The sequence below is a fragment of the Equus caballus genome, chromosome 17, assembly GCF_041296265.1.
Source record: "Equus caballus isolate H_3958 breed thoroughbred chromosome 17, TB-T2T, whole genome shotgun sequence".
Classification (NCBI taxonomy): domain Eukaryota; kingdom Metazoa; phylum Chordata; class Mammalia; order Perissodactyla; family Equidae; genus Equus; species Equus caballus.
In genome coordinates, this window is record NC_091700.1 from 23,003,972 (window position 1) to 23,031,326 (window position 27,355).

At 42.4% G+C, this 27,355-nt stretch overlaps 1 protein-coding gene across 11 annotated transcripts in view; it reads left to right on the forward strand.

The window, feature by feature from the left end:
• The window catches only part of ATP8A2 (ATPase phospholipid transporting 8A2), a 592,801-nt gene that overhangs the window by 333,750 nt on the left and 231,696 nt on the right, over positions 1–27,355 (forward strand). For all 11 annotated transcript variants that reach the window (XM_070240119.1, XM_070240124.1, XM_070240123.1 and 8 more), the window contains one exon: positions 23,743–23,926. In XM_070240119.1, coding sequence (XP_070096220.1) covers positions 23,743–23,926 — 184 coding nt within the window. The remainder of the gene's footprint in view (positions 1–23,742; positions 23,927–27,355) is intronic.

Here is a 27,355-nt window from a genome sequence, read left to right on the forward strand (position 1 = left end):
CTGAATGTGCCTTGATCCTGTAAGAGGGGAGAGACTGAAATCCGTTTATCCTAAGTATGAATTTTCTTAGACAGTTACCCTCTTATTTCCAGTTTCTCAGCTTATAAACTAATATGAATGCAAATTTTATTTAAACCTGAAACTGTAGGTAGAATATTTTTTCTTCGTTCTCTTCTGTTTCGTCACCAGTAAAATAAACTGATACCTGCCTTCTCTCACTTACTCTTTCCTCCCTCCCCTATGTGTGTATGTTACTCTCTGTGAGGCTCCTACTCCCCAAATATGCAGGTTTATGGGGTCAGAGACGCTACTGGGTAAACGGAAGCTGTACATGTTTTCACACATTTCATTTAGAATGCACTTTCCTTTGCCCTTTCAAAAGGACTAAGGTGGAGGAGCAGAGAACTTAATTTTTATACACATGGTTCCATATTTTGAGATTGTGAGATATCTTAGTTACGTCAGTGATATTAACAATTAGGAAGTAATAGTGGGCTGATAATTAGATTGGGAATCAAGATGGCACTATCTATCCTAGCTCTGTGGTGTCCTTATTATGTCACCATGGTTAGAAATCTCAAAAGCCACTGCGGCGAGAGTAGCCTGCCTCAGACAATGTTTGCAATATAAAGCTCCTTGCAAGGCATGCTGTGAAATTGAAGTGCATTCCTCCAGAGGGAAATGCTAGGGTTTTCTTATCTTTGCTAATTAGACACAAGTTACGTTTTCAGAGGAAAGGACCTTAGATATATTTTCAGAGGATATAACCTCTGTCCTGCAGATAAAAAAAGGAAAATTTTAAGTCAGGGAAAGATAAATACTGTATAATTTCACTTACATGCAGATTCGAAAAAAGCCAAACTCATAGAAACAGAGAGTAGGATGGTGGTTACTAGGGGCTGGAGCTGGAGAAGGGGAGATGTTGGTCAGAGAGTTCAAACTTGCTGTTAGAAGATGAATAAGTTCTGGAGATCTAAGTGCAGCATAGTAATTGTAGGTGATAATATTGTATTATATACTTGAAAGTTGCTAAAAGAGTAGATCTTAAATATTGTCTCTGCAAACAAGAAATGCAATTCAGTGATGTGATGCACGTGTTAGCTAATGTTCCGGTGGTAATCACTTTGCAATATGTGTTTCAGATCAACACATTGTGTGCTTTAAGCTTACACAATGTCATATGTCAATTATATTTCAATAAAGCTGAGTGGGGAGGGGGAAATTAACACCTTTTGAGAAAACTTCAGTGATTTTTATGGTTGTGTTCCATGATTGAGGTGGGTAGGTAGGAGAACACTAGAGCAGGGACCCACCTTTTGGGATTTGGCTTTGGAATTTTAGGGAGTAGGTGCGAGTGCTGATGGTGTGTAATTCACCTTCCCACTTGTTTTCCTGAGGCTGAAATGACAAACCATGTGCATTATGCTGCAAGCCAATTGATGTCAATGGGAAGTGGCATGCTCCGTGACAGGGGAGCCAGCCTAGAATTCAGTCGCTTCTATAATTAACTCTGTTTATATCCTGTTTTGGTTCTAAAAACTGGACATAAGATGCTTGCATCTGATTTGGCATCATTTTCAAGATTATCTCATGAGGACTCGGAATATTTCATTTGCTTGGTCTTAGTCCATCTAAGCTCTGGACTATATCTCCTGCTCTGTAACTGGGAGTGGACTTTTCCTGTTGACCGGGGATGCTCTGGAGTGTTTACACGTAGACTGAATGTGAATTCAGCCAAGACACAGTTGATCTAAAGATAGGGTAATATTAAGGAATGAAATGAATATTGCATGAATGAAATAAGTGCCAGTATTCATTTCTAGTGCCAGTGGAACTTTTATTGGCTTATTTTTTTTTTTAAATAAAAGTGTTTTTAAGCAAACAAATAAAAATACCTGAATTTAATCCTCTAGTTCAGTTTCCTAGGAATGCAACATTTCTTTGGTGCCAAAAAGGATATTGTATCAAAAGAGAACTGGTATAAGAAATGTCTGGATTTGACAGAATGCTGAGCATGAGGCTGACTAAATCCTACCATGTTTGTCCCCGATATTATTTTCACCATACTCTGGATACCTTTTCGGGCTGACTTCTCATTTTTATACAGAGAGCCATTGTTAAAATGCTATTCAATATCCAAGAAATTCTCCATTGCAAATAATGCTTTTCAGAAAAGACTTTAAAATCTACATAATATAATTCATATTAATCATTTTTCCAGCTGAAATTGGCATGCTTAATGATGTTCTCAGTGTTATTCTCAATGAACTAATGATCAAGCCAACTCAACACTACAAACCTAAAAAGAAGAACTCCAGTGATAACCAGGAAGACTTGTTCAGAGCCTTCAGACTGGCTGTGGGAATTTGCACACGAGTGTGAGCTTAGAGCAGCATGGATGGCGTGGCATGGGCATTGCATTGCTTATTTCACTTGGGAAATGAGAAGAGTGACTCTAGCACATAGGCAAATAAACTTCTTAGGATGAAGCTGTGAAAAGAATTTGAATTTGAACTTCAAGGACTTTTCATGGCCCTTTTTGTACATGTAATGGTGTCTTTTTGTGGGAAGATATTTGAGATCACTTTGTATACTCTAGGTGCTCAAATATTTGTACAGTTGCATTCTAGTTAGAAAAACGTTACCTGAGCTTGTGTCTATGATGTTCCTGCTCATCTGTTGGTGATCTGATGATCGGCTGCTGAGAGGAAACTTTCCCAGCATGTTCTCTCCCCTGGGCAGACGTCATATTTGCCTCAACAACAATAGCAGTACGTCCTTCCCTTGGTAGCTAAAGTCTGCCAACTCCAGCTGAAGGGTGTTTAGCAAGAGGTGCATGTAAGAACTGTGTAAACAGGTTTTACAACCAGAGTCAAAATCAGTGTGGAATAACTCATAGGCATTTCTTAAGTTTATTATATTTTAAACACTGTGATGTCATCTCCAGCTTTTCTGCCTGTGCTTTCAAAATATCCCTGTGTGACCAGAACCCTTTAGATAGGATACATTTAGCTCCATTTGGGGGAATCCTAGAGCCCAGTGGGGATTCTGTTCACTCTGTGCTGTGTTCCTCTGCTTCCTCTGTGAAACAAGACCCTTCTTCCTTGTGTTTCCTGATCTCACCCAAGTTTTTTCAATTACTTGTTTATTTATTTTTGAGGTTTGGGGGGAAGATTTGCCCTGAGCTAACATCTGCTGCCCATCTTCTTCTTTTTCTATGTGAGCCGTTCCCACAGCATGGCCACTGACAGACAAGTGGCATAGGTCTGTGCCCGGGAACTGAACCCAGGCCACGGAAGCAGAGCATGCCAAATTTAACCACTAGGCCACTGGGACTGGCCCTCAATTATTTTTTAACAAGGGAGGATTCACCACCTTTGAAAAGATTTAAAATAGGAAATTTTTGTTTTTCTGTACACATCTAAGAAAATCAGAAATAGGGATCCGAAGAAACCTATGTCCACCTCATCTACAGCCCATTTCTTTTATCTGTGAGTAGCAATAAGGGATGAGAGCCCAGTGGAGCCAGAGGGCTGGAGCAGGAGGCCACGCCTGTGTGTCCGTGCTCATTGGGCTCTTGTATCTTCCTAAGAGGGACAGAATTGCCGGAGGGTCAGTACAAGAGTAAGCTTTCAGTTTTGCATTCCCAAATATTTGTGGTCTTTCCACATAAGAGTTTAAAAATATGAAGGGATTCAATTTTAATTTTTTGGCAGATGTAGTAAAGGGTACCATAACATCTTCCACAGAGCAGAGAACCCTCTAGAACAAGCTCTGCCTTAAGGCTGCTTGTGAGGAGCCCCATGATTCAGTGAGGCAGTGAGAAGACAGGGCTGAGGCTCTGCAGGCAGCCTCCAGAGGTGGCCCAGACTCGGGGGAGACTCGGGGGAGGTGTGCGATGTGGTGGAGTTTAAAGATACATGCTTTACAGAATATTCCATTTAATCTTAAAATCCTCAGGCGTGCATCCTCATCCCCATTTTACAGATTAGGAAAGAGTAGTAGTAGCCCAAACACAAGCAATAAATTTTGAAATAATATTGAATTACCTAAAAAATGTTCCTTGGGGATATAAATTAGCAACTTTCATCTTTTCAGTAAGCTGACATTTTTAGCTGGCTTTGTTCAGGTATTTTTCTACAAGTATATAAATTAGTTTTGTTTTATTACAGACATTCATGGAATTTAAAAAAATTGATTTAGCTAAGCATTCATAAAATCTATGAGGGTTAGTTACTAAAATATTTGTAGTTCATTTTGATTTGGGAGTCAGTTTGGTTTATATTCCAATTTTTAAAAAAATTAAGTAGAGGTACATTTGTACTATATTTATTTTGGCTCTATGTTTTCAAAACAGTGTATATGGATGGTATTGACCGTTGTGAATGGGCTCAATAGTTGAAGAAAATTTCACTCGTAGCAGAAAAATTATTTTTCACTTACAGGAGGTGATGAGATTTTTCCCCATGCTATTTCGTGCTGAAGATCTTTCAGCAAACCGGTCAGAGGTCTGCCAAACTTTTTGAAGCTTCTTTAGAATTGACCTGATTTTTCTCCTCGCTACACATCTGAATTCTCTTAAGTTTTTGGAACTTTTTTCCATTTTAAATGTTCTATAAACTCTTTGGTTCGACCATTGAATGAAATGTTATGACATTTAAGGGGAAAAAATCCTGTAAGCATTAATCAATGTAAGGTACTTGTTGCTTTTTCATTCGACCCCATCCAGCTTTCATCCTGACACACACCATCCTGGAGGCATCGGCCGCTTGTTTAATTGTTTAGCACAGAATGCGGTTTGATCTCTTTCTTGGGCTTTCAGTGCTGGTAAATTAATCAAAAGAAGTTACTGCTCTGCTGGGCATTAGCATGGGTTTAGATGTTTCTGCTTCAGGGCCTGTTCATCAACTAAAATGCTTTTAAGCCCCAAATGGAGAGTAAACAGTATCGCTGTGGCCGCTTTGAGGTGAGTCATTCCTTGTGACCCGCTTACATTTGGGAAGGGGCCTGTTTCTATTAGCAGTTATTCTGGTTTGGGTTATAGCATTTTCGAAAAGTTTTTTCTCCTCTTTCTATTTCATTGCTTTTAGTATTTGTGAAGAGCCACCCGCACCATCATCACTGCATGTACATACGTAGGCGTTTCAATAGCAAGACATGCAGATCAGACTAAAGGAACCCAGGCTGGTCCTACGCCAAAGTTTTTATGAAGTTTGAAAGTTAAAATATGTATAGTACCCAATGTTTGTCATCAGAGGACAGTGAAGTTGTAACACCAATTGAGATATGTTAGAAGAATAGTTCTTATAAACATCAAATTGTGGGGGGAGTTTTTGTCTTCCATTAGATGAAAGTTGACACTTTGATTATCATTGGCACTATTTGTGCCAAGCGTTGTACTAGGCACATAAGATACAAAAGAAAATAGTCTTTGTCTTCTGGGACTTAGTCCCTCGAGGAAGACAGACACATAAATGGTCATTTCATGGGATGGGACGCGTATTCTGTTTACCAGGGGACAGAGGGGATGTGGAGGGTGGCTAGGTTGGACTGGTGGGGTGGAAGGAGGGCCTGAGATGGGGAGAAGCATGTGGAGAGCCCGCCCGAGGATAAGGTGACATGGAACTGGTCTTCAAAATGGAGTAGAAGTCAGCTGAGGGAGAGGGGAAGCCGGGGAGCTGGAGGAGGAGGTTCTGTCAGGAGAAAAAGCAGGGCAGCAGGAATGTGGGGCAGGGACGAGGACAACGGAGTTCTGGGTCCATGCCGTCAGAGAGGGATGCAGAGTCAGGAGACGAGCCGCCTCAGGCAGCAGAGGGTCAGGAAACTTTTTTTATTAAAGAGATTTATTGTAACTTAATATAGCGATCTGAGTTCAGAGAAGTAACAGGGAGATTATGTGTTTGAAATATTAGTTTAATTTGCAGCCCAAGTGCAAAAGAGACTCAAACTAAAGAAAAAATAAAACTAGACCTACACAGGAAAACAGACGATTACAGATATAAAATATAATACTCTCCTCAGAGTCCGTTTCCATTATATATTTTTAGCAGTCTTGTTGGGGTATAATTGACATACGAACTCTGCACACGTTTAACATGTACAATGGCTGAGCTGGGACATGTGCAGACTCCTGTGAAACCGTCAGCACAATCAGGGTAATGGACTCGTCCGTCACCTCCAAAAGCATGATGAGGAGCCTCTTGAGTGGTGATCTGCTAAGCGGCGGCCTGTTCCTGGAGGGTAGAACTGCTCCAGAAAGAGGGCCGTGTTCAGCTCGGCCCTCTGAGCGGAGAAGGTTGCCGTGTAGACAGGGAAAGGGAGGGTAGCAAACTATTGCGTTTGTTCAGATTTTCTTTAAAGATGAAAAGGAAATTAAAACAGGAAGTTCTGGTCATTCTTGAGAAGAATGCGTTAGTCAAGGTACCTGTAATACGGTCGGCCCTCCGTGTCCGTGGGTCCGCGTCTGCAGATTCAGCCAAGCGCGGATGAAGGGCCTGCTGTGGCTGCGTCTGGACTGAACACCTGTGGGCTGTTTTTCTTGTCATTGTTCCCTAAACAATACAGTGTAACAACTGTTTACATGGCATTCACATTGTATGAGGTATTATAAGTAATCCAGAGACGATTTAAAGTATACTGGAGGGTGTGCGTACGTTATACGCAAACACTACACCACTTTATATAAGGGACTTGAGCACCTGTGGATTTGGGTATCTGTAGGGTCCTGGAACCATCCCCTGCGCTATCGAGGGACAACTGTATTGTCTCCTTAGTCTGGTCATTGACATCTAGGTTTACTTTAAAAATAACTTTTTGCATGTGAAGAGCTCCTGCTTATATATAAAATTTCTGTCTTGAAAGAGTCACTTGGGGAAGAAATAGAAACCCTTTAGGGATTATTTTGGTAGTTCAGTATAGGAACATAGTAGCAATGTATCCATTTTTAAAGCCTAAGAACTTGTTGGTCTGTGTGTCCAGGGTCTAAAATTGCAGAGCGTGTGCTGATGGCCTCTCAGTGTGTTGGAAACTGGTAGAGGGCTCAGGGGCGTGCAGTGGAAGGGTGCTGGTGAGCTGGCGCCAGCGCTGCTGTCTTCCGAGTGTGAACGCCACACTTTCCTGGTGAAATTTATCTTGCTGTGTAAAGGCGATTTATTTGGTGGGTTTCCTGATTCCTCTACAACCTTCTCTGTGGTCATTTGAAGGTAACTGAGTTACCCTCCCACACCCTTGGCTTATTCTGAATTCACCCTCATCAACAAATGTAAGAAATTGTTCCTGTGAGGAGAAGGATAGAGGCACAGTGCAAAGAAACGTCCGCATCGTGTTTTCGAGGACTTTTTCATATGCTTTGTGTTTGGGAAGTTCAGACATGTCTATATGAGACTATAAATATTGTATAATGTAGTAAACTCTAATGGCTACAATCTAGGGCAAAGGTGGTCATAAAAGACTTTAAAGAGGAGGACGGAGTTGTATGAGGCCTTGAAGGACATTTAATCAGCTTTTGTTTTTAAGAACTTACTTGCTTTTTCATTACAAGAGTAATACGTTAATGATGTGAAACAGAACAAAATGAAGGAATATGTCTAAGTCCATTCTGTTCAGAGATAACCACTTTCTAAGTTATTTTCTCCTGAAGTTTCATCTCGGGCTGTATATGTGTGTATGTGTGTATTTAGTATATGTAGCCTTGCAACTTGCTTTCTTCATTCAGCAGTACATGAGAATACATGTCTGTGTTCCGTGTGGACGCATTGGAGAGCTCCTGCATTCTCAACCGTGTGATACTGTGAATAGTGCTCTCTGGACTGTACTTACACCTATGACCTTGCCTGTGTATCCATTTACTTTCTTAGCATAAGTTCTTGGAGTTAAGTTGCCTGTTCAGAAGCTATATGTAGCTTTATATATATATATACACACACACACATATATGTCCATGGGTAGTATATTGGGGTGCTTATTTACTCACACATCAACATTATGTATTTTTAGTCTATTTTGTCTTTGCCAAACTCTATTCAAACGTTTCTCTCCCCCTGAACTGCTCTTTTGTGGGTCTGGCCCACCGTCTCTGTCCATTGTTTTAGAACAAGCTCGGAGACAGGCTTCTGTGACTGTTTTCCTAACTCCCCTCCTCTTTACTCACTACCCTCCGCTGCGTCTTTGGCTAAACTATGTTCCTGCAGTCTTCACTTTCTACCTGGCTGGAGTGCTGTATAAACTGGTTTTCTCTCTTTTATTAGAGCCTGGAGTTCTGGGGCCAGGGATGGGGTCTGGGTCACTATGCGGTCTTTGGACTCCCCACCATAGTACTCTTCACCACGCTGGGCCTTAAGCTCATTTGCCAAGGAAAAGAACAAACCAGGCTGCGGGAGTAGTGGGCGTCGGGCACCACTGTTCAGAAGAGTGCTGGCCCAACCAGCTGCAGCACGTTTAAGAACACTGCGTGAGCAAAAACGTAGGTGCATCTGGGCAGCGGCATCGCAAACAGACCTGGCTGATGCAGATCTGGAGCCCGCAAACCGAGTGATAACACTCGTGCGGGGGCAGTCCCACAGCTGCTCATTTGACTCGACCTACACACATTTATAAAACCATTTCTAGCTTATTCAGCCACCCAGCTCAGTGCTGATTCATGTGGGTGTTGGCCAGACGCTCTGGGTTGTGTGGTTATTTGCTTCCCTTTCCCTTTAATGAATACAATACCCTGCCTTTTTTTACAGACTGGAGCAATGTGTAGTGGTAAATGTGGAGACTCTCATTCTAGTGGTAGGTCAGTCCACCAATATCTGAGTGCCAGCCGTGTGCCAGGTATTGAGGTGAACATCGGGGTTATGTTGTGACACAAGGAATGCGGTGCAGGCCTCCATGGAGGGATCACAGAGGGAAAACGATCCCCAGCGTAGAGGGATGGTCCTCCGTGTCTGTGATGTCCTTTTCCAGTTTCTTTCTTAGAGACCTGTTGTCATGAGAGCTGACAGCCCCATGAGAGTCATGTGACAGTGCTCTGAAGTGAAGCATCTCCCTGACCGTGTGAAGGGTCCCCATTTTCCCAGCGCTTGGTGAGTGGGTGTGCACGCAAAAGAGAAACACCACCTGCATCAAAACTTAGCCCCCAGAGTTAAGGAAAATTCTGTTTCCTTAGTTAACATAGCACCTGGAAGAAATAGAAAATGGCTATCTCTTAATTACCATTAGAGTGTATTAAACCAACGTTTGTGTATATTTTTCTCTCCTTCATTCACTGGAGGACTTGAAAAGAAATTGCTCCCCTTGCATTTAACATGTCTGTGTGACTATTCAAGAGCTGTCAGGCGCCCTGCAGATCCCATCTGACTCGGTCAAGACTGATTCCGCCTCAGCACTGGAGCGCTCAGGAGTGTGGGACCATGTCTGCAAATCTGAGCCCACTGCCCCGTGCGTTCATGTTGAGTGACTAGTTTGCTGCAATCTGCGTAGTTGGATTGTTATATTTTTCTTTGTTCTACTCATGACCTGAACTTCGTGATATGCTGATAAAGAGTTCCAAAACGCACACAAAGAAAACTGGCAAAGAACATCGATGCCTCATTAAACTAGCTGGCCCCAGCAGCTGCTTTGCTGCCGCTGGGAATATCAGTGAGCGAGTCAGACAGAACTGGCTCATTACCACGCTCACTGCCCAGACCCGCCAGAGCATTATCTTCCCAGGAAGCAGTGGCCTTCTGATTGCTTCTTAGGGAAACTTCAACTGTTAAGCATTTCGAATGGAAAAAAACCCCATGTGACTTTTTTTTAGCTTTTACTAATATGACTTAATGAGCTATGGCTAGCTTCTTAGAAACCAGTCAAAACTATATTTTTCAACAATGTTGAAAAATCTTTGACTAAAAATTAATGCCTTAAATTATAGCTCAAATAAAACATTGCATAAGTTAAGAATGTCCTGGAGAATTGTCTGATCCCAAAAAGTAGGTAGAGAGGTCTTAGCTCTTAAAATTGTTCAGATCAAATATAAACAACAAATTCAAATTTTAATTTAACTTCTTTTCATACTATTTAATCATTTCAGAGATGAAATGCTTTGTGATTCTATTATTTTTTACTATAGCAATAGATCATCTGATGTAAGGGAATAATTTCAGATTTCATTAGGATTTTAGATTAACTGAAAGCAGTCATCTGTTGGAGTGGGTAATTTTGACTTGTTCATTGGTGTTATTTTACATAGTTAGGCTTGTCTGAAATTTGTTTTATATCGATTTCTGTCTGTTTTCTTTAGAAAGAGTAAAACTGACTATAGACATCCACCTGTATTAATTGCATCCCAATTCGGTTATTTGCTGTTTTGTTTTGCTTTTGGAGACAAGAGTAAGAGGGAAACTATTTCTAGCATCTGAATGGAGAAGAGCCACATTGCGTGTGTGAAACTGCTGAGAGGAGATGGTGCTTGTGGTGGCTGCACGTTTCTCGTCTGTTTGTAATTTATTCCAGTGAACAGCTGATATTGTCTTAGGGCGTGACACAGACTGGGCTAATTGCACAGTTCTCATCATTCAAGAAAAACTCTGATAATATTACAGTCCGGACTTCAGAGGCAGGCCCTCCTCACTTTAGCTCCCACCTCCACCCAGGGACAAAACTACTGAGAGAGGCCTGCTGACCATGACAAGAGTTCGTTCTTCCTTCCTCATTTGCTCTCTGCTTCAAACCTCCACGTGTACCATTCCCCTCACAGCACATACCAGAACTGCTGTCGCTGTTTCTGCAGTCTGATTCACGTAGGTGAAATTAGCAGCAGCCATTATGTGCTAAGCACTTCGTTGGATGTATGGAATATTAAAAACTGGAGACATAATCTTTGCCCTGCAAGAACTCACAATCTTGTTTGTGTTTACATGTATTTCTGTTCAGTGTGTATGTATATTAGCGTGAATTATTATAGAATTTAATGCGTTGATATATAAAGAAACTATATAAAATTGTATGTGGAAACAATCCGATACAGGACTTTAAGGGAAGGGTGGTAAATTCAAGCAGGGACACATCAGCCAAAATTTTCTTCTCTGCTGGTTCTTTCCCATCTCCATCCTGAAGATCCTAAGAGGTCCTGAAGCCAGGAACTTCTGGGAGAAGAGCATTCCCAGCCAGGACTAGCTCGGAGTCTGGATGGTGTCCTCAGTGGGAGGTGATGAGTGGTGCTTGGCACCTAATCTGAGTCAGGTAGAAACTAAGAGATGGGTTTTTTTCCCCCTACCTTTCAAAATGCTGGTTCACCTTTAACATTCATTCAGTCTTCCTGGCTGTCTTGTGAGGCAGATGGCAGTGGTGACATCCCCAAACTACAAGTAGAAAACTGAGAGTCAGGGGATAATGTCACTTTGTTGGGTTCTCACAGTGTTGGGAGTAGATCTGTTGCCTGTGCTCTATCCCCCAGCCTTGCCTGGCCCGATTGCTCAGCAGAACCACGCGGAGCTTCCAAATGGGTGTTTCCACCATAGCCAAGAGTGTAGCAGGGTGCTTGAGCGGCCCCTGGAGTGAGGCAGCTGGGGTCGGGTCCTGTCTTGGCACTTGTTAGGTTTGTGACCTTGGGCACACTGTGTCAACCTTTCTGAGCTTGGTTTTCTCACCCATGAGATGGTCAGGATACTGGTGCCAATTTCTCAGTTAAAGTGAGGATTAAATCAGCCCGTGCACGGAAAGCACTTAGCCCAGCTGTGGATGAATAAACAGTGAGTGCTAAACCAGCACTTGCTCCTGCTCCTGTGTTACTATTATTCTTATAGTTTCATATTTTTGCTTTCAACTTACAAGTACAGGTTTTGGAGCTTAAGGAACGTTAGAAATCCTCATTGTTAGTCACAGAGGAGAAAAAGCACAACCAGGGAGGTTGTCCATCTGGATAAGTAGAGGCAAGGATCCCATTGACGCCCGTCTTTTGATGCTTCTCACCTGAACTGTTCCCCACTGCTCTTCCCTCTTCATTTGTTCACACGTGGTCATCACCTGAGTCATATCCTCCCTTCTCCACAGCTTTAACAGTGAGCACACTAAAATCTGAGAGGGACGAGAACTGGCCCTCAAGGGCTGGGGGAGCTGTTGGAGGAAGGGTGGAATTCTCTCAGCAACCCAGAGGATCATGAAGGCTTCCCCACTTGTGCGTTATTATCACCTTGGGCCTCAGATCACAGAATCTGGTTCTGGATCTTGTACAACTCTGGGTGTTGGCCATGTGATAAAAAGAAAAAACGGTGCCCTGTGGCTTCACTGGGTGCAGTGCATGCTTTTATCACCTTTATATCACTGGAGCCCAAACGAAGCCCTGGCATGTGCCTGTCACTTTGCCTTGGAAGCCCTGTCACTCTATTCTAAGCGAGTGATAGGTCATTTTTGTTTCTTTGCTTGAAAACAATTATAATATGAAAAGTATCACTACTTTAGGTTCTGTCTGTAGTATATACCCTTTCAATTTAATGAGATACTATGCATCTGTGCGTGTGTGTATGAAAATGAAAGAGAGAGAGGGTGTTCACTGTCTCTCTGCTTGCTGCCACACTATGGTAGCCTCTCCTTCTGTCACATTCCCTTAGTTGAGGCTCACTTTGGTTGGTGACTCACATCTTTAGCTGCGAGGTGTAATTGCAAGGTATAGGCATTTCTTGCCTTCTTCATTGTATTTCGACTTTTATGAGATCAGCACAAAAAGCTGGGAGCCCCCCATGTGTGCTCCTGAGCACCTGCCCTCTATTTCTCAAGTTTCTCGGGTGGAAGTTTCTTCATTCTAAACTCCCCTCTGGTACCAGCCCTAAGCCAAGCAGTGGTGTATGTAGCTAGCCCTGGTCTTTATCTCCTTTCCAAGCTCAGTGTTAGGCTCTCCACCCCAAAGGCGTGTGATCAGCTCACTGCCCGCTGCAGCTGCCAGCCCAGGTGAATGGGGCAGGTGTTGGCAGCATGACCCCACCTATCAGACTCCATAAATGGCAAACTTGATTTTTAAGTGGTGGCTGTTACTTAGGAAAAGTGGTAACCTGATCAACATGGCTTTCCGTGTATTAATTTACTTTGAAAAGTATGGCTACCAGGTGGACTCAGAGGTTGAGATTTGGGCTTCTCTGAACAGGCATTGTAATGAACAAATAATCTTTTATTTCTTTGATCAAAACTACCAGATGATCGTTATTCATTTAGTATGATAAGTGTGTCCTTGAACATGAAATGGAAACAATTATAATTAAGAAGGAGGAGAAAGAGCTCTGTTTGAAGTCCAACAATCATTAAAAAACAGTTAATTCAACAAACATTCATTTGATACCTATTTTGTTTGGTGCTTTGGGATTTAAAGATGAGTAAAACAAATCTCTAAAACCAGATAGCTCATAACCTAATTATGGAGACAGAAGTATACAGCCAGTGCATTTCAGACCAGACTTTGTCCTTAGAAGTGCTATTTTAATGGTCTTAATCAATTAGAAGGGCAAGTTATAAATTAAGCTTTGCAGTAGATTAAGTTGACTACTAATCATAATTGGCTATTATAATTGATTTCTTCTGCAGGTGCTCAATGTCTTGGGGCTCATGTCCTCTCTTTATGCAGACCCTCTTGTGCTTGATCACTATACACATACTCCTCCCGCCACCACCAGGACCTCCTGCCCCATCTGCCTAATGTCTGTATGGACTTTAGCAGACGTATAGAACCTTGAAGAGTCATTTTCATGTTCTGTTTGGGGAATGGTCGAATGCTGCTGCCTTTTGTCCCCCCGTTGACTTTATTTTTTAGAACATTTTTGGGTTCACAGCAAAATTTAGGGGAAGGTAGAGAGACTTCCCTGCCCCCACACATGCTCAGCCTCCCCAGTTATCAACAGCCCCCACCAGAGTGGCGCCTTTGTTACAATCGATGAACCTACACTGACACATCATTGTCACCCAGAGTCCATAGTCTACATGAGGGTTCACTCTTGGCGTTGTACATTCTTTGGATTTGAACAAATGTACCTCTTTGTTTAAAGAGTTTTACATATATGCTAATGAAAAAAGCATCGTCATTTCCTGCTATAGAGATCCAGAATTAGTGCCTTATTAAACACAGGCTTTCGTTTTGAGAAAGGGCATATGCTACTTGAAAGAAAGAGCTTTGTCTACCTTACTCCCATTCCTACCCAACAAATTCCACTCTCAAAAAAAAAAGGAGATGCATTAACCTGTGAACTACCCCCTGCCTGGCCTGCCCGGGTGTGGATGCACGTGGTGCTGGCCGCTGCGTCCCTGTGGCTGTCAGGGCTCTTGGTTGTTTGTGTTAGGACTTGGGTGAAGGTCAGAGGTGGACAGGCTGCCTCACTTTTTTCCAGAGTACGAGTAGTTACAGTTTGGCTTATTTATTGGATTGGTAGTCAGATGACATTTTTTCCAGGCTCAGGTGACAAGTGAAGGGCAGGTCTAATTAAAATCATTCTATTCAGCATCCTGGTCGTCATTAATTTTCAGTGGTGCATGAGCTCATGCTGCCTGGTCCTGAAGGAGCCATAAGCTTGGTCTGAAATGTCAAAACTCGAAACACTTCTCAGCTTTCCTCTTGGTTCTGTTTCCTATTCCCACCTTCCCCACAGCAGAGGCCAGGCACGCTGTTTGGAAATTCTAGTGAAATTTGCAGTGGAGAACAATAAATGTGTGTTAACTTCAAGGAAGGCAGATACTCCTGAGAGGGTCTTGGGGGCCTTAATAAAGCATTTCAAGGAAGCAGAGTATCGAATTAATGCTTTTTGTGCTAAAAACATTAAGGTATTTAAATGTGTTATTCTAATCCCTGTTTCAGCCTGGGAACAGAAGGATCTCATATCTTTTATTTGAATCCCAGCCTTCCTAGACGGCCCCATTCTTTTCAGCTTGAAGTACTAACAGGAAGAAACAGACTATAACCAGTTGATTTCTGTGAACATAAAATTGTATGTAATTCACAACATACGACCTGTTAAATTTTTACACAAAATGCAGTTGCCCGGATCTTAATATATTCTATATCACTTAGTGGAGTTGTTAGGTTTTCAGAAGCTAGACTCCTATCTGAACGCCGCTTTAATTGTCCTGTTTCCTGGACATGCGATAAAATTGTCATGGACACAAGTACAGATGCATAAATTCTGAACCCCCAAGCAGGGTATAGTTATTTCAAAGAGAGCCCTTTCTCAGTTGCAGAGTAAACTGATCTCGAGCAGACGGGGTGTCCTCCCTTTTTCTGAGACCCACTCCGAAAGCCTCAGCTGCACGGGCAGCAGTCATGGCCGTGGCGCAGGATCAGGTTATAAGGTTTTGTTCGGTTAATAAAGAATATCAAGTTCCCTCACAACTCACTACTGCACCATGGTTGATCTGCTCCTCGGGGGGAGAGGAGAGAGCGTCACAGGGCGCTGGAGGCGTCGCCAGTCCTGTGCTAATTAAGATCAGTGATAAATAGGTTGCCTCACCCCCAAAGCAGTTGTTAGGGTTCCTTCCCCTTAAAATTCCTGTTTCCTGAGGAAATTTGTAGATTTTGGAATCAAGATTTAGAGGCCATGTAAGGGTAACTTCTGATGGCTAGAACAGGTGACTTCAGATGGTTGGAATATCTAGTTTGAAAACTATTCGTGTTGAACTCTGGGTAATGCATCCAAGGCGAAAGTGCAGAATACTTTCAGACACTAGCAAGACTGTTTTCAAGGCACAATACTAAGAGGGAGGAGAATTAAGACTGTATTTTGTGCAGTGTGTGAATGTGTGTGTGTGTATAACACTGAGATAATCAATGACCCCTTAAAACTTTTTATTATTATAAAATAATAAATATTGGGGCTGGCCCGGTGGTGTAGTGGTTAAGGTTGCATGTTCCACTTCGGCAGCCCAGGGTGTGCCAGTTCAGATCCTAGGCTCAAACCTACGTACTGCTTATCAAGCCATGATGAGGTGGCATCTCACGTACAAAATAGAGGAAGACTGGCACGGATGTTAGCTCAGGGACAATCTTCCTCAGCAAAAAAGAGGAGCATTGGTGGCAGATGTTAGCTCGGGGCTAATCTTCCTCACCAAAAAAACATTAAATATTGAATGAGTTAAATGAACCTTTTAAACAACAAGGAAATCAGTAGTAGTAATTGTAAATATATTGTTACAGAGGCAAATTTATAGAAATAGTATTTTTAAAAAGCTCTCACATTCTGTCTCATTTCCAGCCTCCCTCCCCCCCCCGCCCTTCTCCTTCTGTCTTTCCCCTTTTTGGTACAGTGTGAAGGAGAGCTCAACTCCTGTTTGTGGAAGTTAGGTTATACCTAAGGAGTCTTTTCTGGAGTGTGAAAACATTTAACCTACTAGTAGTTTTGAAAAATGAATACTTATACCATGTTGAAAATAATCCTTGTACTTATAGGATGCCATGGAAATTTTAAGCTTTCTTCACTTTAAATTTAATGTATGCCCAAATATGTATCAAATTCCTAAAAGGACCATAGAACTGCATACCAAGATATAAAGCAAGATGATAGTGCAACTGCCTGCTCTCCACCTCACCTGGCAAAGTCAAACGTCGCATTGTGCCCAGAGCATGAGTCCAACCTTTACTGTAATTGAGGGAAGAGGACCTTATTGCCAATAATGGCAAAATACACAGAATGTTATCAAAATCCATATGTTTCAGCCATACCAAAATAAGTAATGCCATCAGTACACCTGGGCTCTTAGATTAATTGCTCAACAAATCCTGTGGCCTACTGGCCTGTGTTTCACAGGGGTGGCTGGATCACATCAGGGTTCATAGTTATTTCGTACAAATTTATCACCAATCATGAGCTATAGGTCCATCATTTTATTCAGTCAGCAAGCTAGATGCTTATTCTACTAAGCACTGTGTTGAATAGTTATTAACAGTGCAAAGGTACCAAGTTATTTGAGATTGTGATAGAATGGGATTTTAGACTTAAATCATTGTATGAAGAACAAATACATGGTGAGGTGCTTAAATATAAAGACTGAGTGATTTGCATCATCTAATATCCCTGAGACCATCTTTAAAGACTTGGTGAGCTGGTGTCTGTCAAGCCCTCAAAGTGCTTACGTAAGATGATATACAGGGGCTAACTACTGCCTTATAAGAGTCAAAGCATTGTGATCGAAAGAGGCAGGGGAAAGAAGGCCAGGCTTATGTGCTAGCAAGAGACCCCTGTGTGAAGGCAAAGATTATTGCTAGCTGTACATCCTTAAGAGCTGTTGCAAAAAACAACAGGCTATTAGTAGAAAACAGAATGAAGACCATTGGTGCATTTGGTCGGGAAGTTTGCAAACACTGTTCATCCCTGGACCACAGGAAAAGTGGGGTGTTTCTAACTACTTTCCGTGGGTGGTAAATTTAGGTCTCATGGAGGTGTCCAGTCATTGCGTACTGCTTTCATTCTCTCCATCTATGAGTGGAAGTAGTCGTTCACGATTATACACCAAGAGCATGTTTCTAGGTCTCTTATTTATTTGGAAGTTAATGTATTCCTGTTTGAGTAGAACTGTATTTTTTCCTATTATTCATAGTTACAGTTAGAGATGTAAGTGGTCTTAGAATCATGCTTTTAGTAGTCACCATTTATTGAATATCTTCTGTATAAATCCTTGGATTAGCACTTAGGGTAGGGTGAGGAAAGGGAAGGGTGGGAGAGGAATGAAAGGTGGAGGTTAGAGAGACAAACATATCTGCACAATGGGTACAATCGGTTACACTGAAGAAACAGTTTACAGAAATACATGTGCCTATTACATAACTTGGGGGTGAATTTTTGAAACGTTGGTAGTTGGTAGTCCATGTTGTCTCCTTGTGGTCTGTCCGCTCTTCATGAGGCAGCTGGTGAGGTAAGGAAAGAATAGTGACTCCAGGAAATTCCATCTTTTATAATACTGATCTAATGTGGTTTTGAAATTTTTAAGGATTGAGAGAAATCCTTCCTAAGGGGGTCTCCACAACAGCGTAATCTGTGGAGGACAGGCTGGGGTAGGACAGAGCCTTTCACAGCTGAAGCAACCAATGCTAGAAACGCTCATCCTGAAAGTCTGTGTGTGTCGCTCATTTGACACCTAGGTGCGTGGTGCTCCACTCCAGACCCGCTGTCTCATGGATTGCTTTTTCTTTGTAAGCTCTCATGCTGCTTTTTAGATGTGTTCCATACCAGCTCCAGCCCTCCTGAGGCTGCCACTTGGTCAGGCACCGTGTTCTTTGAAACAAAGCCTGACCGGGTGCTTTAGTTATTGCATCTTTCTGAGGCACCTTCTCTCACGGCTACCTCGTGTAGAATAGAGCTCCTCTCTGTGTGTAAGTTTTTATAATGAGGGAGTCCTTCAATCTACTTTAGAACCATTGACTGAGTGAGTTTCAATGTCACTTCTTTGTGCCTACAAATAAGCTGGCCTACAGCTACCCATTGGGGTCACCTGGACACCCCTTTATTCCTCCTGTTGCCCCATCTCCCCTATAGTCCCACATCTGTCACTGTGCTCTAGGGAGAAACCCAAGCTGACACAATTATCTGCTTTTGGAGTTTAGAGCTACAGTGAGATGTGCCACAACTGGGACATGAGATTAAATCTGAGAGTGTCACACATTTTGGATCAGAGCACAGATATAGGACATTCCAGAAGGGGGTAACTGTCCGGAAGGCCTGGGCAACTGGCTCTGCATAAATGTACTAAATGCACCTAAAAAAGAACACAGGTCAGAGAGGGTGTTGGTCAGCCATCCATGGCAGCACTTATTAACAGGTAGGAGAATTTGATTATTTTTAGATTTTTAGACTTACATGTTAGGTGTTTGTATATCTGCAAACCCTATATGAGATTAAATTTTTTTTTTAATTTGTCAGGTAACTGGGTTCTTTAAGAAATAAGATATATTTTATTTCAATGTTTTTTGATCAAAGAAAATCTCTTTCGTAAGTTTACGTTAACAGGAAAATGGAAACTTTCACAAATGAAATCATTTATGTTGGTTTCTGCATCATTAAAAAAAAAATCACTTATGAGGTCCTGTATACCTTATTTTGGTTAGTATTTTTCGCCTCTCACCCTCTTATGTGAGACACTCAGATTAGAAGACTATTTTAAAGAAAATTCCAGTGCAAATTTGTACTTACTAGTTGGGTTTAAAAGCAAAGAAGAACCTGTATATACGAAGCTTGAAAGAAGAGATGAGATTCGGTGTTTCTGCTGCCTAACTGTTAAAGTTGCTGTGTGAAGTTGTACATGTATCTTGTGCTATGGAAATGTAAGCTTAGCTAATTACAACATCTGAGTAAGAGACAACTTGTGATCACGCCCAGGCCAGTGCTGGCTACTTCAGTAGGGTCCGTAGACAAGCAGCACTGACATCACCTGGGAGTTTGTTGAAATGCACATTCTCAGGTTCTGCCCCAGACTTGCTGAATGGGAATCTGTGTTTTTACAAGCTCTCTAGGTGATTCTGATGCTCACTTAAAATCTGAGACTCATTGATGTAGGCCCGTGCTCTTCATCCTTCCTTTTTAGTCATAAGGACTGACTATAAAGAGTAAAGAAGTTATTCTTTACAGTTAAAGTCTGTAGTGAATCTGGTTAATTAGTAAGTGTGGTGGCTCTGGTTGAAGTTCTCTTGGGTGCCCTGAGCGGGGTTCCTTGTAACTCCCCTGGCTCAGCTGAGCTCAGTTACAAATCAGTGATGGAGGGCCAGCCCCTCTGACAGCTGAGAGGGAAGGGGACGCATTTAAGTTTGCTCAGGTGATATTACAATTCAGAATTTAGAAACTCGCTCTGAGACCAGGTCTTTGGGAGATCAGATAAATTAATGCATGATCATTAATTCTATAGAAGCAGTTACCAAAGGTTTTACTTAAGTGTTATATTTGAAGTAACTTTAGAAAGTGAGTTTTTAAATTTCAGGAACACATATCCCATAAAATGAGATATTCCAGGAGACTGAATTTTTTTTTTAAGTCTCAAAAAGAAAAAAAACATTTTTATTATTTTGGAATCTATTGTTTTAGCCAAAAAAAGCAAGTAGAATATCTCTCCAGTTGAAGATTTTTGATTTTATTTTTTATTCATAACGCACCAAAATAGGTTATGGCAGTGTCCTAAACGCCTAGCTTGGCTCAGATGTGTTCTGGAATTCTTATTTTATGGGTGGAATGTATTATGTGCTGGGAATCCTTATTAAGTATGGCATGTGATTCCAGGTCACAGATTAAGATTTTAAAAAAGCTAGTTTGTGCTTTGTGGTAACTTGGCATAGTAAAATACTGTGCATGGCTGAAGTGTAATGGTGCCTATTCAGTTCTGTAGAAATTAGCTTTTTGACGTCCATTTTGAACTCCTAGTGTATGCTAGACGTGTTTTCTCAAGGCGTTACAGCTAAGGGCATAATAATCCTTGATGAGAGTTTCATGCTTCTAAAACACTGGGATATGACTTGGTTTGTATACCCTGGTCAGGTTTTCTCTTTATTTTTGCTTTTCTGGGGAAAGGCAGCTGTCGGACTTTCACAGTTTTACTTTAAGCCATCAGAATCATGACTTGACTCGATTTACTGAGATCCACATCCCAGAGTGGCAAATGAAGTGAGTATATTTGACTTGCTGCTTGTCTCCTGATGGTTGGCTTATTGCTAAAGCCCCTGACAGAAAAGCAATGACTTTAAGCTCAAAGAAAACCTTGAATTTATTTAGTAACTTCCCTGTTCCGCCACCACAACCCTTGCAACCTCCCACGGCACGGTGTTCGTGTGGTTGAGCTTTCTGCCCCGCAGGCTCCCCTTCTGCCCTGTGGACCTCCTTTCTCTCCAGAACACTTCAGGTCAGCTGATAAAGAGGCCAACTTGCTTGGTTACTTGGGTGGCATATAGAATCTCAAGGAGTTGCAGCCTCAGGCCAGCCTAGTGCTGTTTAAGTGTCTACTCCATGCTCTCGTGATACCTTTGTGGATGCAGAAGAGGAGTTCGAGACGAAATGATGGCACCACTTGATTGGTAAAGTTCCACTTCAGTGGGTGAATAATTGTACTTGAAGAATGATTAATGTAATCATGGAGAGAAGTTAGGAACGCAGAGGTTCCCAGACTCCCTGGATTCACAGTATCCTAGTGCCACAGTAATTCCTTTGCAAAGCCCCTAGGCGAAAAGAAAAACTGAACGGTTTCTAACTATTCAGGAGGTAAGGTCAAACAATTTAAGAAGTGTTTATGTCCTAACAACTTAGCAGACATTTGAAACAATAACGCACGTAAATGGAAAGAAATAATACTTATTTCTGTCATCCTTAACCTAGTCACTTACTGATGGTATGGTATGGTACACGTGTTGAGCACTGCACAGCTTCTCAAACCTTGGAATAAGAGTGAATGCTGCCTCCCTCATTGCCTATCCACATTGATTTTTCACAGGATATTTACTTACATAAAAGATGTTGCTTTATTTTCCTTGAAAATTTATGGTTTCCCACTATAGCACCCCAGAATACTTACATACAGAGTTTGGGAACAATGGGTCAGATGGCATGCAATTCTCAAATATGTCCAATTATTTTTTTCCAAGAACTGAGGTTTTGCAGGTGGGATGAGAGATAACATTTGTTTCACACTTACTAGTTAACACAGTGGTTTCACATAAACACATCACAACCTTCTCATTGGGTGAGTGGTTGTCATTTTCCTCATTTCATTGATGAAAAGGCAAGGACTCATAGAAAAGATCATGCTCAGTTATTTAACTTTGAATCCTACGTTGTTTTCCCTGTACCATATTTGATCTCTGCTTCTGTTGAGTTCAAAAATGAAATGGAGAATTGCACTTGTGTAGCAAATTAGAACTCTGAGTTGTGTCTGCCAATCAGAAGTTTAATGAGAAAGAGGAATGTAAAAATCAGCCCTTGGCTCCAAGTAGCAGTTGAACAAACTTGGAGGGAATCGATCCAGCTGATATCCCTGTATGTTAAAATTGCTTACGTTTAGGTGACTGGAAGCTCGATAATAAATAATAGTAAACCTTTCAGTACTTACATTTTTAGCTATGTTAAAGTAAGTCTAGCATCTGCTACCAGGGAGATGGTGATTTTGTTCTCTTCTGCTCTTAGCTGTCTAGAAGATCATACTTGGAAGCTATTTTAAGTTATGAAGCATGCCTATTAAATAATGGTTGAAGGACCTGAAGCTGTTCAGCCAGCAGAAACTGAGCTAAATTTAGGAGGAATGATGTGACAGGGGTCCTTATATTTCAGGCTTCCTAGTATTCGGAAGAAGAGTTAGACTTATTCAAGTCTAACCCAGACGACAGAATGAGTGCTTTCAAGTATGCTTATCAACAAGAAAAAAGTAATAATAATTTTTAATGGTTGCAATTTTCCCAGGAGGCAGTAAATTCCCATCACTGAAAATCCCTGTGAAGATGATAAAAGAGATATTAGATTATACAACATGGCTCCTAAAGCCCTTTCAACCCTTAATTCTGTTTTTCTAACTTGCTAATTTTCATTTCTTTATAACTGAGCAAAGGCTTTCAGAGAACCTGTGCTTTAAATTCAGCTACTGTCTCACCAAACACATTTCTTTCTAGGGTTGGTAAAATTCAATATAAGGTAAAATTTAAGTTTTCTGTTGGAATTAGGTCTTTTCGTGGGTTGGAGGCCATATGAGAGATCATAGTTCTACTGAGAATGTCTTTGAGTGTCCATTCTAGTTTACAAGCACTGCATAGTCCATATGTGAGTGTGGCCAGTATATATACCTCTGGGAAACCCAGAAAGATCTTTTAGTCTGTGTGCGTGTGCGCGCGCGCGCGCACGTGCACGCATGCGTGCGCACGCTTTAGCCATTCAGTAGTTTACCCGTAAATTTGCCAAATTAAATATCAGCTCACCAATTCAGAATTTAAAATAAATCAGTCCTGAGATATTCCTGTTGTTGTATTGTCTGGTCCTATACTCTGGACAAACACTCCATTATAGTTGACATTGCTGTGATATAGACCCCATAGATTTATATTGGGTCTTCTTTCCAGACAACTTGAGGGCTTGCAAAAAATACCCCACCTTGTCTGCTTCCTTGTGGAAACAGCCCCTCTTAGGCAAAGGCTGCTCTTATCTTCTTCTTTGGGTTGTGCTTCTACGCAGTTCAGCTTTAGTAAGCTTTCTACCCCATGTCTCTTCTTCTTAAATCCTTCTTCCTTGGCTGCCCTTCAAACACTGTCTCCATCTCTGGGATGAAGATGGAGAAGTTTTTCTTCCTTCCTCTTACTCTAGTCCTCTTTCTGCACTTCTCAAGCCCTGCCACTTTTCTTCCCCTTCTGTGAAAGCACATTTTTATAGAAAATTCCCTTGCCAGCCCTAGGTTGTGTATGATGTACAGCAAAGCAAAAATGGAGTCTTGCTAGTTTTATGATTTACTGGGAAGACATTTCCTGAAAGCTCTGTAGCTGGCTGAGCAGCCTTTATCATTCAGGAGGCACATGCTCCTCTGAGGAGTTTGAACGTAAGGCCCCACTGAGCACAGGGATCACAAATGGGCTGTGTTTTAAATTAGTTTTGAGTTGTGTATTTCATCTGTAAAGTTGGCAAATACTTGGAAGCCACAAGCTACTGTTTTCTGAAAGCTTCTTTGCACATGAGCATAAAACGTATGCATTGAATTTGGAAATTGTCCCGTAACTGCCCTTTTAATACAACTAAATCTAGATTACAGCTGTTTCCTCTGGAAAGATGTGTATAGTCATAATTTCTCTTTCTTCTCTTACAGAGTGTCTCCTCTGCAGAAGTCTGAGATAGTGGATGTGGTTAAGAAGCGGGTAAAGGCCATCACCCTTGCCATCGGGGACGGTGCCAATGATGTTGGGATGATCCAGACAGCCCATGTGGGTGTGGGAATCAGTGGGAACGAAGGCATGCAGGCGACCAACAACTCGGATTACGCCATTGCACAGGTCAGAGGCATGGTTGACCAGCTGTCCCATCCTGTTGACAGAGATGTCATCTGGGCATGAAGGTCTGGTTGGTGCTTGACCTTCAGTCCAGCCCTAATAACTCTGCCGCTCCTTTTGAGGTTGCTGTCTAAATGAAACCATCAGTGTATTTTATTTCTTTATAGTCTTGATCTTGTGCAGTTTGGAGACCCTCTCCTGCTGGTTGGGTTTCTTTTGGCCAGCTGTGGGATTGCCTGAGCTTTCTGTGATCCAGGTGAGGTGTCATTCCTGACAGACAGGTCTCGGATCCTGCTAATAATAATCTCTTACCCTCAACTCCTACATCTGCTGTGTGTGCTTTTCCTTATGCCTTCTCATGCCAAAGAGTGGCTGTACTCCTAACATTATAGAGAAAGGTCTCTATAATCCCCATCCTGGCCTCTCACCTCTTTCAGAAGGTGCTGGAACACTCTCTCATCAGGCATTTAAGATCAAGGGAAAGTAGTGATTTACAGCTGCTGCCCAGGACCGCTGTTGTGAGATGCATTGCTGAGAGCATGAACCAGTTTTGGGTGGTAATTACCCCATGGTCAGTAGCACACAGCCTCTGTAAGGAGGTCGTCTCAGCCCAGCCCTCTGTGGATCGAACGTTGCGTGCAGAGGGGGTTACTGTACAGGTGGCCTGAGGATGAAAGAAATTGTCTACTCCTTAATGACAGCCAAAAAGTGAAGGAAAATAACTAACCTCCTGACCCCTAGGGTACGGATCTAGATCAGATGACCATCTAGAAAATCTAGACATCACAATGCACACACGTCGTTTGCTCCTGTCTCCAGATCGCAGTGTGTCGTGATTGCATGCCTGTGTGTTTGCTGCTTAGCTAGAGTTCCCTCATGTTTAGTCTTTTGAAGAATGTGTCAACCTTAATCACATGAACACCAGTAATAATGGCTTTTTCTCCCTTCAAGCTGAAACCAGGGCCTGCCTATAAAACAGGAAAGAGCTTCCAACAAGCCCAGGGCTGCAGGCTGGTCTTCTGTAGCCTGGGGGCTCCACCTCCCCAAGAGAGGGCTCTGCATTAGATCACCTCTCAGATCCTCTCTCTGCTCGAGGTCCTGCAAACACAGAGGGATCACAAAATCCTTATGGCTCTGAAAAGTGCGCCATAGCAATCCTGTTCCTTTGTTGACGTCAAATAAATCCTCAAAATAATTGCTAAAGTAGGTAGGAAAAGGAATTCTGAGTTTACAGGTGGGAAAACTGGGGCTCCTTCACATTAGGTGACCTGCTTCAAGTCCAGGAATCCAGGGTCAGAGAACAGCAGCCCTGCGTGTGACCTTGGGGACCAGCCCCGCACACCTGCCCGTTTACTTTCCTGAGTCAACTACTCTAAGGCCTGTGGGACTCACGCTTCCTGTAGTCTGTCAGCAACCATAGATGTTATATACCCCAGCATTATTAAATACTTGAGTTATAGCATCATATGGCTGGAAGGGATCTTTAGAGGTTTCCTAGGAGTTCCAGGCAAATATTTGTCTGTCTTTTTCTTTAAAATGCCTTGAGAAGGGAGATTCCATGACCTGCTTTATTGAAACTGCATACTCACAGGATGAGGAACCGAGCATTTGCTCTCTTCAAATTAAAAGCATCACAGAAGGGTGGAGAGGGGGCAGGGCTTTGTAACTCTGCTGAGGGGCTTTCTTGCCCCTCCAGCATAGTAGTCGCCTCTGCCAGAGGAACTGAGGCACGCCCGCGGGTCTGTGGGTCTTCGTCTCTCCTGTTCGCGGTCCTGTGCCGAGTGGACAGAGATGCCCTTCTTTCAGGGCAGCATCCCTCCTTGTTCCACACCCTCCGCCTGGCAGTGTGCCTCCTCCGCCTTAATTGCTAAGTGGGAAGTGCCGCATTTTGATGAATTTCTTGGCCCCTAATGAAATGGTAAATATCTTTGGTTGAAGTTAACACCTTGTGCTTTATCTTTTTATTTTAATATGGATGAATAAATTTTTGATTGAGTTTTTGAGAAAGTGCCCTGGAGGGTTGTGTACAGAAGAAAAGAACTGAGCTCGAAGGCTTGTCCTTGGGAAAATTAGGAAGCACGCAACGCTCTGGTTCCGTTGCCCTTCCGCCTGCCTGTCCGTTTACCCACAGGGGCAGCCCCGGCGCTGACCACCACCCCGGATTTGCTGCTTTGCCGGTGGGCAGCCTGTGCCGGCGCCTCTGGCCCTCAGCGGCCTGTTCTCCTCAGAGAGAATCGTTCCTGCCCCCTACCTTAATGCTTTTTAAATGGCCTCATGAAAACAGCGTTTTGATTTAGGATCTATGTTTCTTTTCCTGAAAACAAATCAATGCAGCGCTGAGGCTGAGTCCTGCGGATGACTCCAGCAGATGTTCTTTGTGCCCATTGAAGTTGAGCATCGGGGGGTCTAGGTCACATCCTAACTTCCTTTTTATTTGTTTAGCTAGTTATTTTATGATTCCCCATTCCCCTTTGGAATCCTTAATGAGCCTTTATGGGGAGTTTTATTTTTCCATATGCACCTACTCTTGCCATTTTGAAGTTGTCGTTTAGCTTTTGGAGTCCAGAGATGAGTGACCTGCCTTACCCTGATCTTCTGGAAGAACTCATTGAAAGGTGATGTCATATCGGACTGAGTTCCCTTCTTTGGTGCTAGTGGAAATTATGTGGCTTCCTTTTGAGAGAACTGTTTTTTAAAAAAATACTGTATTTTCAGTAAGAGTCTTTCTTTTCTACAAATTTAATTTCAAAAGTAAACTGAAACTAATAGGAAGTTTACAAAAGCAAAAGAATCTCCAGTGTTTGTGGATGTTCTCAATGCAGCCTGATTATCTCTCCTGGGAGAATAGGGGGTTTGAGCTTGTGGATGGCCCTGAGACTCAGAACAGGGGATTACAGTTGAAAGTCAGGGCAACCAACGGGGAACTCAGTGCTGTTTGAGGCTAATCGAATGTATAGAAGCTGTGAATTTAAACAGGATTTCCCCTGACAGTGCACCATGCCAAAGCACAACACAATCTACAAAACTGAAAAAACTCAATTGCCCCCTCCAGTGCAATGTTCACGGTTTTGGGACCTTCGAGAAGTAGGACATGGAAGGCAAAGCCAGGCTAAGGGGAGGCTGAGGAGAAGTGATTTGAGTGATGCCCAATGACCCCTTGCCCCAAAGAAGACTCTAATATTTTATTGGAATATCGCTGAATATTTCAAATTGCCAAAGCCAATACATCACTCTCGACATAGTACCAGTGACCTGCCTATTGGTGTTTTGTTTTTCCTGGCCACATAGTACTCTAGCAAGAGGTGCTCTGTACTATTTGGAGGCAAAAAGGGCAACAAAATAGATAGAGAAGGAGGCAGAGTGTGTGTGTGTGTGTGTGTGTGTGTGTGTGTGTGTCTCTGTGCATGCGTAATTGTTTTTAACCTGCAGATT